Source organism: Macrosteles quadrilineatus, unplaced genomic scaffold (genome assembly GCF_028750875.1).
Source record: "Macrosteles quadrilineatus isolate MER2022 unplaced genomic scaffold, UCM_ALF_1.0 Scaffold_2__2_contigs__length_208266976, whole genome shotgun sequence".
NCBI lineage: Eukaryota > Metazoa > Arthropoda > Insecta > Hemiptera > Cicadellidae > Macrosteles > Macrosteles quadrilineatus.
In genome coordinates, this window is record NW_026542595.1 from 63,388,277 (window position 1) to 63,401,830 (window position 13,554).

General features: G+C 37.8%; 1 protein-coding gene across 1 annotated transcript; it reads left to right on the plus strand.

Annotated features, from left to right (window-relative positions):
* The first annotated feature begins 265 nt into the window (after nt 1–265).
* LOC128984325 (uncharacterized) lies at nt 266–2,898 on the plus strand. The gene is made up of 3 exons (XM_054403633.1): nt 266–628; nt 2,229–2,415; nt 2,513–2,898. Exons 1-3 carry the CDS (start codon nt 266–268, stop codon nt 2,896–2,898), a joined length of 936 nt encoding a protein of 311 aa, XP_054259608.1.
* The last annotated feature ends 10,656 nt before the right edge of the window (nt 2,899–13,554 follow it).

A 13,554-nucleotide genomic window follows, 5' to 3' on the forward strand; every position in this document is an offset into this window, starting at 1 on the left:
AGTAGCGGCGACTAGCACTCGCCGGCGAGTAAAAAATCACTCGCGAGGAAAGTTGGACATGTTTAACTTTTGGGGCGAGTAGTCTCCAGTAGCTGACCTTGAAGTGTCACGTGGTACACTCGCCGCGAGTGGTAGCAACCCTGTCGCCCTGTGTGAATAGTGTTATCGCCGACTAGAAGCCGGTAGCTTGCGATCTGACGACTCGTGGTTGTGTTTTGCTCCTTTTAATAACGTTTTGTCAGTTTATACGGATTCTATACTAAAGATGGCCGATAGTGTGAAGTGGAGTAGTGACCAACTTGTTACTTTCCTGGAAATTTACAGAAAGCATGAGTGTTTGTGGGACATTAGGTCACCTGAATATCTAAAACGCGACTCGAAGCAACAGGCGTTTGCCAAATTGCTTGATGAACTCAGACTTAATGGAATAATAGTGACTGAAGATGTGCTGAAGAAAAAAATTAAAAACTTACGTGATGCATATCGTAACGAACTGATCAAAGTAAAGAAGTCGAAGAAGAGTGGTGCCGGGGCAAGTGAGGTGTATAAACCTAAGTTGGTTTGGTTTGTTGCAGCAGACGCTTTCTGGAATAGCGTGTTATCCGGGAGGCAATCATCTTCAAGTATGGTAAGTTAATTACTGTACATGATTAATTAATCCTAGACAGGTCAAACTTCAAGTCAGCAAGCCTTTTTTATCCTGAAGATGGGTTAAAAAGGCTCGTTTTAAAAATACAGTTTTGTATTAAATGAAATACGGTATGTAAGTACATAAAAACATCATATTCTTGTTTATGCCCTGCCTTCTTATTTATCTGGAAATCAGAACTACCAAACTTGTAATGCACAACAATTAAGAGATAAAAATATTGAAACGAAATAGGAAACTGAAAATTAAGCATGTTTGAATTATTTTTAAATTAATTATACCAACAATTTAAAAACAAATTATACATGATTAACTTTCTGTTTCACATGTAATTAAGGTATTTTATCTTTCAGTTTTAGTACATTACGTCCTGTTTGGTAATTACGAAAGTAATGTAAATAAACATCATAATCTGTACTTACACTTATTACAGTAGTTGATTAAAATAATGAACGCAACATTGTTGGTATAATATATTTACATAATTGTAAAATAAGAGAAAACATATGATATTTACAGTCACATTTCATGGTACTATATTACCATTCCATCAATGTCCATTTTTATTTACTTAGGCCAACAGCTTTCTTCTGCCACGGTACAGCCATATGGGACACGAAAGCATAAGAATATGCATTGCGGACATCTTCTCCATCCTGTGCATAGTTATTGGATTTATATTGCTTTTCTATCGGGCTCAATGTAGTAGGTACATTCCGCCACGAGCCACCGGTGAGTTGGCCCGTAATGATGTCCTCCTCGTCCACTGATCCTGGTGGTAAATACGCCCGACTAGCTGTCATTCTAAGCCAGTTGTGGATTGAGCAACAAGCTTTAGTTAGAAGCTCAGCTGTATCTACCTTGAGTGCGATCGGAGTGTTGAATACACGAAACCTTGACGATAAAATCCCGAATGCGTTTTCTACAACTCGCCTAGCTCTTGATAAGCGGTAATTGAAAATCCTCTCTTGGAGTGTTAGCTTTCTATGAGCGTATGGTTTCAGCAAGTTACTTCCCAAAGGGAAGATATCGTCTCCTACTAAAACCCCTCCCTCTGGCCAATTTAACAAATTTTGCTCTAGTGCACAGTTGAAAGTAGAAGTCTGGAATATGGTGCTGTCACTCGCTCTACCATCACTACCTACGTCTATGTATCTGAAGCAATAGTCAGCATCTACTACGGCTAACAGTACTATACTGTAGGTCCCTTTGTAGTTGAACAATTCTGAAGTTGAGTTTGGTGGTCTTCTTATCAGCACATGCTTCCCATCGACAGCACCACAACAGTTTGGGAAATTCCAAATGTCGAAAGCTTGCATAATAGCATTCCACTCCTCTTCGGTGTTTGGTACCTACAAATAAAAAAGCCTGTAAAATACTACATTTTATTTATCTAAAGATTCTAGATGTTACTGTATAAAAATTGCCAGTTTATTATGAATTTTGTGAAAACCCACATATATATATATATATATGTATAGCTAACTTTATGCAGACTTTGGCTTCATTTAACTAACAATGGTTTCAGGAGCCCGAGCTTTGAATGGCATTAGTTGTATATTGATGTGTTTTTCCACAGGATTGGGACACTCAGAGTGTAGCCGAAGACGACAATGCAGGGGATGAACCGGAAAACGTAGATGGTTTGTTAATAGAGCAGACTGCAACCGCAACATCAACCGCAGCACCTGCGCCTGTTCTACCTGTAAAAAGGATTGCAAGTAGCATGCCACCACCCGGTCTTCGTAAAAAACCTTTCAAGCCAGGCAATATGATAAAGTATCCCACAGGCAGTAACTCAAAGTACCCGACCCGCTTTGAATCCTCCGTAGATAAGCTGGAAAACATAGCCATATCCCACAGGCAGTAACTCAAAGTACCCGACCCGCTTTGAATCCTCCGTAGATAAGCTGGAAAACATAGCCATGATGGTATCGCCGCAGGAAACTGAAACCGTTACAGATGACCAGTATTATGACAGATTCGCTAAGCACGTTGGATCTCAGTTAAGAGAATTACCTCTGAGGAGTTTTGTTCTTTTGCAACAGGAAATACAAAACTTAATTACTAGAGAAAGACTGAATCAAATCGACTTTACAAATCAGTTCACGCCCTCGCCTGCTGAATCTTCAAGTAGTTGTGATGTTTATAGTCCGTTACAGATTCAGCCGTATGACAACTCGAACACATCCGGACTAGACCTCGTGCAGAAAGCACTTTTAGAGATTGGCGAAATGCCAAAACCGTGAATGTAATACTGTGTTTCATTAATAAAGAATATGTCACGATTAGTATGTTTTGTTATTACTTTTTTCAATGTTTTGGCCTCCTTATAGGGGATTGATTTAGTTTATAAATGTTATTTGCAATTGAATAAATAGTATACTTATATGCAGAGAATGTCCAGTATGATGGACGCATTCCCCATACGTTAAAATAATGAGAAATGCATTCATTGTGCTTTGAATATTGAATTCCCAAGCCTGCATTACTTTAATTTAACATAGTATTGAAGATTATTGCTATTGAAGAAAATAAGTAATCTTACCTTCATAAATGGCTGAAGAACTTCACATATGGCACTCAGCACTTCAGGTAACAAAACGGAAATTGTATTGTATGGTACTCTAAAAAGGTATTGGAGTGATTTAAGGCTGTCTCCACTCGCCATATACCTCAAAGCTATCTCCAGTTTGGTACGGCAAGAAATTGCTTCCCTCCATCGTGTATCCTCCTTCTTTATTAATGGTGATACCATTTTTAACAACTCCTCAAACTTTGGAACTGTTAATCTCATAATGTTGTAATAAGATTGGGGGGTATCCTCCTTCTTTATTAATGGTGATACCATTTTTAACAACTCCTCAAACTTTGGAACTGTTAATCTCATAATGTTGTAATAAGATTGGGGATCTTCACTTGCCAATTCTTTCAATAGTGTCGCAGAAGCACCTAGCCTATCCCTTCGCCCTATCCACTCCCGGACCCACTTACGTTTTCTTTTATTTCTTAATTTATTCACTAATTCATCACAAAGTTCCTTAACACAGATACTCAATACACGTCTCAAAGTCTCTCGCCTTCCTACAGACATTTTCCACAGCAAACCCTACTCACAACGAATCGTCGAACTGTACTAACTACTACAAATCGCGATGTGTGAACAGAGATCGAAAATTTGCCGGCGAGTAAATAGCGGCGACTAAAGTAGCGGCTAGTTAGTCGCCATGTGTGATCGTGCCTTTAATAAGCTAAAAAGTGCTTAGTATTGTTCATTACCTTCTAAATATTGCAAATAGACATATAAAGCCTCGTTCACACGGTGCGAGTTTACAAGCTACTCGCCAGCGTGTCAGAAGCCGGGGAGTTGGCGAGTGTGCTTGTAGTCGTTCACACGATGCTTTTTCCACTCGCTCAGTAGCTGGCTTGAACCAAATCCTCCAACATCTTTGAGTAACAAGCGCACAAGCACAAGCAACTGTGTTCACACTGGGCTACTTTACACGCCTGCTCGTTCAAAAGCTGGCGAGTTGGCGTGTAAAGTAGCGGCAGCGTCAACTTTTTCCAGAGTTTTTTTACAAGCAGCTTTTGAGCGAGTACGTCGTTCACACTGAGCTATTTTACTAGCTGCGTGTAAAAATGCCGACGTGTAGCTTGTAAACTCGCCCCGTGTGAACGGGGCTTCTAACAATTATTTGTGTAATAGCGTTGTCGTGCAACCGAGGTCACAAGAGGTCCATTCCAGGCTACACAGTTACACTAGTATGGAGTGGGCTAACCTCGACTACGTAATTGTTTTTCATAACCATGTGAGTAGAAGAATAAATTCAGTAGCACACATGCCTCCGCCTCCGGGAAATTAGTAATTACAATGAGTAATTACAATTAGTTTTTTTTGTGTAATGAGTTTTTTTTTAATGAGTATTTACAATTAGTTTTTTATGAGTATTTACAATTAGTTTTTTTTTAATAAGTATTTACAATTAGTTTTTATTTGTAAAAGTAATTACAATTAGTTTTTTTTTTGGAATGAGTTATTAAAATTTTTTACAAGTAATTACAATTAGTTTTTTTCGACAATGTGTAATTACCAATTAATACACATGTTGTCGAATAGTTAGTTGTTCAAGTTTAAAGTTAGTTAGTTTTATAAGATTAAAAGTTAGATAAAACTGAAATAAGTTGAGAGTTTGGTTCACAGTTTTTGTATTTTTTTAGTAACAATTATAAGTTCAAAACAATAACAAATGAATTATAACCAGCTGGCATTAAATATATTAATGTAATCCATGCCTTTGGCACACTCCGGGCGAAGGACAAACACTAATAATTCTTCACTTCTAGTGTAATAAAAGATTTAAGGGACGTACAACTTTCTTCTTCGAGCTGAGAATTACTGTAGCACTTCTTATTTTTCCGTCTAGACTTGAGTGAAGTTCTACTATTCTGCCCATTTTCCAACTTCCTCGTAGTAGTGCTTCATGGATCAGAACAGTTTCTCCAACATTTGGTTTGTTTGTTGTAGTTCCTTTTTTCTGCTTCATTTCAGTTGTTTTTCTTTCACGTAGGCTCATTAAGTAATCTTGAAGCCAGATCTTCCAAAATAAACTTAACACATTTTCTCCTTTTTTCCAAATTTCAAGAATGTTTTTTCTTGATGTTCTTTCGAAGTCCTTGTTAGTTTGGATGTTATGTGACTTTAAATTTCCAATCAAACCATTTTTACCATGGAAATTCAAAAAATGTCCGGGTGTTATGATTTCATCACTGAGGCATATGTCTTCGGAAGAAACGTACACAAGAGGTCTTGAATTCAAAATGGCCTCAGTTTCGTATAATACAGTTTCTAGCTGTGTGTATGTCAACTTCAATTGTCCAATAGTTTTCTTCAAGCATTTTTTTACACTAGAAATGAGCCGTTCGTAGAATCCTCCCATCCAAGGAGCGAATTCGGGGATGACGTTGAATTTACACCCATTGCTATGTACAAAAGATAAGACGTCATCATCTACGAAGTTGTTTTCCCAGATATTCTCTAAGAATGAAGAAGCTAGTTTGAACTGTGGAGCGTTGTCCAAATATATCTCCAAAGGTTTTCCTCTTCTACTTACAAATCGCTTCAAAGCCAACCAGAATTCACTTGACGTCATATCACTGACCAGTTCTAGGTGAATAGCTCTAACAGTTAAGCATGTAAAAATACAACCATATACATTTCTTGAGTCATTAGTGAGTTCATTGCTCTTCACGTACAACGGACCAAAGTAATCTAGACCAGTGTATGAAAAAGGAATATTTTGGGTAACTCGTTCCAGAGGTAGGGCAGGGAAAGACGGCATTTTGAATGGACCTCCATCCCACCTCCTGCATTTAGTGCATTGTCTGATAATCTTAGACACTTGAGATCTTCCTTGAATAATCCAATAGTGTTTTCGGACTTCCGATAAAGTATGTTGAACACCAACATGTTGTAGTTTTACATGATAGTCATTTATTACCAAATTGGTAAAGTGGTCATTTTTAGGTAAAAGCACAGGAAATTTCATTTCCGATGACAAATAAGCATTTTGAAGTCTTCCTCTACATCTCAATATTCCATATTCATCCAAAAACAACCCTAACTGTTTTTGGAGATGATCAGTCCTGCCAAGTTTTAAGCTTTTAATACTAGTGCTGAAATGTAAGCTTTGTATGTATCTCAACCAACATAAAGTAGACTCATGAAGCTCTTCGAAGCTCAATTTGTTGGATGTAAATGGAGTTGAAAGTTTCTTGAATGCTTTAATAGCTCGTTTGCAATATGATGTCGTTCGAATTAGTTTATCTAGAGACGAGAACTTTGTACAATCAATGTCAAAAGTACTTCCTTTACTTGTGGTTTCTTGAATTGCAGCCATAACTTCTTGGTTAGATATGGGAAGTTTACAAGTGTTCAATGTGTCTTGGTAAGTTTGTTCTGACATTGAAGTGATTTGATTAAAGTCATTTCGTGGCCATTCATGTTCCGATGAACCTAGAAATTCAGGGCCTGACCACCATAACTGGCTCTCCTGCAACTCATTAATAGTCAATCCGCGAGTCGCCAAATCTGTAGGATTGTTACTAGAAGGTACGTAACGAAACTCTACATCGGTATGTGATTTAATTTCTGAGAGTCTTCGCTCAACGAACTTTGGTAGTATCCTATTTGTATTCAACCAATGGAGAACACATTGTGACTCTGTCCAAAGTATTTTTCGTGTCACAGAAGTCTTCAGCTCAGTTTTAGTAAACTTCAATGATCTTACCCCAATTAAAACACCAAGTAATTCCAATCGTGGTATAGTGATGTTTGGCTTAGACTTAGGGGTTACATGACATTTAGAGAAAATAAGTATTGATTTTGTCGTGGATGTATTATTACTCTTTAATCGCAAATAAACAGCTGTAGCGTAACAATCTTTAGATGCATCAGTGAAACAATGTAACTCTAAAGTATCACCAATGATTCCAACATATCTTGGAATACATACCTCAGGAATTTTAAGTAGGTTTGATTGAATCTGCATCCATACCTTTGTAAGTTCTGAGTTCAGCTCTTCATCCCAATCAACGCCTTCAAGCCAAAAGTTTTGAATGAATAACTTAGCTTTCAAAACTACAGGAGTAAATAAACCCAAAGGATCAAAAATGGAAGCTACTAGTTTCAGTGCAGTCCTCTTCGTTACAACACAAGGTTCAACTTTAACTGGTTTTACAGAGAGCGTGTCCTTGATTGTATCCCATTTTATTCCCAATACACAAACACTGTCTTCATTTTCAGTAGTAACTTTATCATCAGGAATACTTGCCATAAATAGCTTAGAATTAGAGCACCAACCCCATAGATTCATACTAGCTTGTGAAAAAATAGTTTCAATCGTTTGGAAAAGAATAACCGCATCCTGACTGGTTTGAGTTCCAGTAATCATGTTGTCGACATAAAATGAATGTTTCAAACGTTCAGAAACCCCAGAAAGTTGAGAGTGGAGTAAGTGATGTTGTATAGTTGCATTCAATAGAAAAGGACTAGAAATTACTCCGAATGGTACTCTGCAAAATCTATACTCTTCAACATTGTTGTCTAGTGAAAGAGAGGATGTATCCTTAAGCCACAAAAAACGAGTGACATCCCTGTCAGATTCCTGTAAATTTAATTGTAGAAATGCTTTTTCGATGTCCGCAACAATACCAACAGGATTCATACGAAATCTGAGAAGTAGACTACACAAATCTTCTAAAATTACCGGTCCACGGTACAAGCAATCGTTTAAACTGTTATTTGTCTTTTTACTCTTTGATGATGCATCATACACAATTCTTAGTTTCGTTGTGATTTTACACTCATTGATAACTGGGTGGTGTGGGATATAGTGACAAACTGTTAAGTCATCGTTAGGAGGAGCCTTTTCAATAATTCCGTTACAGAGTTGATCCTTGATTGTTTTATCGTACTCTTCAAGCACACTAGATTTGTTTTTAAAACGGTACAAAAGTGAGTTAAGTCTTGAAAGAGACAAATTGTAGTTTTTTGGTAAGTCAGGGGGATACTCCTTCCAAGGCCAACCAACCGAATACCTACTATTTTCAAGCTTAATAGTTTCATTGAACTGACCCAAAGCTATATCATCATCATTTTGATGAGGGCAATCACGAATCCCTATACTATCCAAACTCCATAGGTCTTTAATATGCAAATCTTGTACAAACTGTGAGTCTGGTTCCACAAAATGATTCCTTAAATTAAAAACATTTGTAGGTTGTGACATAGTTAGAAAGGACGTAGAGTAAGTGTTTGATTTTGCATCATTTGGTGATTTTTCCCTCCCACTTAAAATCCAGCCAACCTTAGATCTTATTAGATACAATCCAGAGTGTACTTCGATTTTTTCATTAGTTATAAGGTCAAAGTAGAAATCATTTCCTATTAACAAGTCAATGACTGAATCCTCATTTTGACCCTCGGCAAAAGTAAGGGATGGAAACCGAGATTGTATCTGGGAAACATCAATACTAGAGGTACTGCTTAACTTTCCCGTGATTTGGGGCACTACATTACAACTGAGATTGAAAACCTTACCATCACTTAGTATGAGTTCGGTAGTTACATTTCGTGTTTCAAAGGTTTTTGCATCTTTATTACCAAAGGTAAATACAGATAAAACTTGAGTGTTATCGCTCTTTAGTTTAAGTTTTGATGCAATATTAGTACAGATATAAGATTTTTGACTCCCGGTATCAAACAAAACTTTAGCAGGCTCTGTCAAGCCATTACTCGTCAAATAAACCTTAGCCGTTTGCAAAATCACATTTTCATGAACAGTAACAAGGGAAGGTTCGCTACAGACTTCGGGATTGACAGCACAATTTTCGGGAGGCTTAAGAGACTGTGAAAATCTTTTGGGGCAAAGACTTCTATGATGGTTCTTCCTTTGTTTGCAATATATACAAGGTTTGCTTACCTTACAATCCTTTAAGTTGTGTCCACTCTTCAGGCAAATAAAACAGAGACCTTTAACCTTACTTTTTCTTTCTTCTAAAGTTTTGTACTTCTGGCATTGGTCGTTCCAGTGGGCGTCTTTGCAGAAAATACAGGTTGCAGTTCTGTTTTCGGTCGAAGGAAGGGCCTGTGTAGTTGAAAAACTACCTTTTTCTGAGCTACGAAAGTAGTTTCCGTTTTCTGATGGTGGGATGGAAGTTTTTGTTGATCCAAAACCTAATAAAAGTTGTGACTTTTCTCTAGCTACGATTATATTTCTTACTATACTACATAATTTAGTGGCATCAAGAGTATTATCTACGTTGTTTTCCTCTACTTTTATTACTATATCCAGAGGAAGTTTCCTCATAATCAGAGAAAAAAAGAAATTCGAGTTGGTATCTTCGCCTAAGTTTTGTAGACACCTGATGTGTTTGTCAATAACATCGAATAAGTTCCTAAGTTTTCCAGTGTCGTAGGATTTTAAGGGACTTAAGTCCATCAAGGCTTTGTAATGCGAATTGATTATGAGTTGTTTGTTAGCAAATCTTTCTTGAAGTAAAGAAATGGCAACGTCATAATTGTCAGCAGTTAATTGTAGACCAGCAATGCATAGTTTGGCCTCTCCATGCAAAAGGGAGTTAAGGTAATTGAATTTATCTACTTTAGTTAAATATTGCTGACTGTGAATGGCAGAGTTGTACGAGTCCCAGAACTCTTGCCATTTAAGAATGTTACCTTCAAACATGGGAAGGATTAGTTTAGGTAGTTGTACTAAACTGCGTGGATTTTCCAACACTCGCTCGGACGAAAGACTATTTGAATTATTGGCATGATCATTGATATCTTTCGTGTTGAAGGCTTCAAGTCTTACCTTCAAGGTTGATATTACTTGCTCACTGTCAAGTACGATACCAAAAAGGTCCTCGGCGTCGTCGGTACCCTCCACAGTTGCCGAACCGTTGGCTGTGTCTAAGTCAATCTGTTCCATCAAGGCTTCTAGGCGAGCTGAATAGTTTTGCAGAGTTGCCAGCGTCGCTAGTAGCGCGTTCCTCGAAGGGTCCTCGGCGTTAAGCAGTGTAGTCGCCTCTGCAAGGGTAGACTTCACACGTGCCGTGAGAGTGGCAGCCTTCTTCCTCAGTCGAGTCGTCATGTTCAAAGTACAGTTGAAGTTGGACAGTACAAATAAGTGAAATAAAGATCAGTTACAGGTGGATCGTTGCAGCTCTGCTACCATGTCGAATAGTTAGTTGTTCAAGTTTAAAGTTAGTTAGTTTTATAAGATTAAAAGTTAGATAAAACTGAAATAAGTTGAGAGTTTGGTTCACAGTTTTTGTATTTTTTTAGTAACAATTATAAGTTCAAAACAATAACAAATGAATTATAACCAGCTGGCATTAAATATATTAATGTAATCCATGCCTTTGGCACACATGTTGTAGGTGGCAGAGGGTACTCCTCCCCCTTCCTTAATTTTTTAAGTGTAATTATTCTTTACATCTTGAGAAATCGTGATGTTGCTTCCCACACACTAATCCCAGGCGGGGGGTACTCCTCCCCTCCAGTGTTGTGAACTTCTCACAAAGATAGAAAGGGAGCCTCCACCCTCACCACATTTTTCAACATAATTTATGACGTCTAGACTCGTGGGTGCGTTGGACTCAACAGAGAGGGTTCATCGCAGACACTATTACATCACTGTCTTAGCTAAGCTGAGACAGTATGGAATAGTACTAATTATTAGTTTGATTGTTTTTTTTTCTATTAATTTATTTTATTTTTATTAATTTACATTATTGAGGAACCAGGAAGTCAAGCATTTAATATATTATATCTAACTTAATCCTAATAATACTAAATCTATTGGAGTCCTCAGCTTCTTATCTCTGCGTCCAGGTTTATATATCGCTGCAACGCCATCCTTACTGTGTCCTGCGTGTGAGTGTCGCAATATGTCCGTAATTCCTATTCAAAGGCCACATCAGTCATTGCAGACATCAACTGTGACATACTCATTGTCTTCATTACCGATTGTTCCCATCGTACTTCAACCTCGATGCAGGCTTCGATTAGAGTCATCTCACCAATATCTTTGATGACATTGTCTTCAGCCTCCGCCGAAATAGAAGCCTCGATTTACTGCTCGTCATTAATATCACTTCCAAAGGACATCGTGATGTTTGCTGGAGTGAAGGACGAGAAATGACGCCAAGATGAGAAATCTCCGCTCTCGTCCCCTCCCCCTCATCCCCATCATACGCCACCAAGCATCATACGTTCTATCTGTTCGTCAGCTTTACGTTTCAACGATCCTGTAAACTCTCTAAGTCGTAAGTTGGCGGCTGATTTTGGATCTGTAATTTTACACCCTGCCAGATCGGTTAGGAATCCAACACTGGATCTTAACGCTTCTTGTCCACCGATTTTGCTCCGGACTTGATCAGTGGTGCAATAGTGCGAATCATACCGCCCAGAAAACTACCGATTCCATGCCCTCGCTGATATGGTGCACCGTGAAATACTCGATCAATAGCACCGGCAGTCTGTTGTAATTGTTGCCGTCGGTAGTATGCCAAATAGGGATCATTCAGATTGATTATCATTATTGCTGCTGATGTTGCACTCTCCTAAAATGAAGTTTTACGTACGACGTTCCAAACATAAATGGCAGTTTTTCCCTGTGTGATCCCTCAAGTCGATTTCCACTGTTCCTAATGTGGATTTCATAACGGGCACATAGTGCGGACTTGTGAATGACACTGAATTGTACGAACCGTACTTGTACGTATCTATATTGACGTTGACCATACTCAATAATGGCGCTGTAGTGTCGCCGATAAATTGTGGCTCTATCAAGTCACAATACACATAAATGTGCGCTGGAATACCCAATGCGAGGTTTGGCGCTTTAGAACCAATCAATTCGGTAATATTGGGTTTTAATATATTTTTCTCGTCATAATCGAAAGCCAACTGCTGTGATAGTTTCTCACTCAGACTCACATTCGATACGTTTCCGTTCATGATCCTAAGTTTAACTCTGTTGATTCTCTTGTCGTATGAAAATTCCATATAATCGTGGATGTCTTAATGTTTGTTTATTGTATTCAATCGATCATCAAGATTCCTATAGTATCCGCGTGAATTTTAACAGCGAACTGTTCTGTATCACGGATCGCTGATCTCGCTAGTAAACTATCACACTGAAATCGTATTGTTTCGTCATCAACATTGTTTCCATTCTCAACAAATGAACACGGATAGTGAATGTCCACCAAAGCCAACTCCCACTTTCCGTCTAATTGGATGTGTTTGGACAAGTGTGTGGTATAACTGGTCACTGTATTTTGTGGGAAATATGTCATAGAACTATTGCTGGACAATGTAATGAAAAATTGACTGATACTACTAGACATGATGTATATCGTGCGCAGCTACCTTAGAGTTAAACTCGTCTCCGTAACCTTCCCACTTCACTAGGTATCGCTTACTGTGTCCTCGACCTTTGGTCTCTATTATTTTATCAATCTTAAACAAGTGATTGTCGGGTAATGTGACTTTTTGTATTTCCTCTTCATAAAACTGTCCATTCAATTCTTCACCATTGAGATCGGTAAGTGTGTACAAAGGTAGTGTCGTAAACATATTCACTCGATGTATCGAAAACACTTCTTTACTCCAGTTTGTCTCGTAGCCTTTGCTAAATCTCCCTTTCTCCCTGGCTATTCGAACTGTATCACCTACCTTTAGTTTTGGTTTCACTCGTCGTGGTATCTTTTTAAACATATGTGTTAATACATTTTAGACGACATGTTTGTCACCACCGTCCACATCTACAGGGCGTAGTCTATTGCTCAAACTTCTGTGCACACTGTTGTTGTACACATTCACCAATTCTGTAACAAAACTTTGGTTTTAATTTAATTTCTTCCTAAAATTCTTGATTCAATTAGCTTCATTACAATTAATTTTGAAAAATAGGTTTTATGATTGGAAATAATATACTTCAAATTCTTCACCATCATTCTTTAATTTAAATTGCTTTTGGTTACCAACAATCATGTGCCCTAAAAACAAACAAATTTAATAGTTTTAAAATATAATCAAAGTTGAAACATTTTTCTTTTCACAGACCTACTAGATGAACTAAATTTTTATAAAATAAATTTACATACCAGTTTTCCTGGGCCGAAATTCACTAAAATGTATTAACAACCTTTACTTTTCTTAACATCACTGTACAACACATTCTGACTCAAAGAGGGATCTAACAGGCAAACCTAGTCGTTTATACTGGTCTGACTGCTTAACCTGATTGGTGGAACTGGACCAATCAGATTAGCTCTTAGTTCATCTTTACAAGCATGAAACAGCTGTAACATGTCTTATTTACTTCCTGCATAATTCT

Excerpts from the sequence above, each read along its gene's own strand:
- LOC128984325 (XM_054403633.1), top strand. The coding sequence starts at position 266 with ATGGCCGATAGTGTGAAGTGGAGTAGTGACCAACTTGTTACTTTCCTG. Across the intron at positions 629-2,228 it reads GGCAATCATCTTCAAGTATG|GATTGGGACACTCAGAGTGT; the intron begins GTAAGTTAATTA and ends GTTTTTCCACAG. Across the intron at positions 2,416-2,512 it reads TAAAAAACCTTTCAAGCCAG|GCAGTAACTCAAAGTACCCG; the intron begins GCAATATGATAA and ends CATATCCCACAG.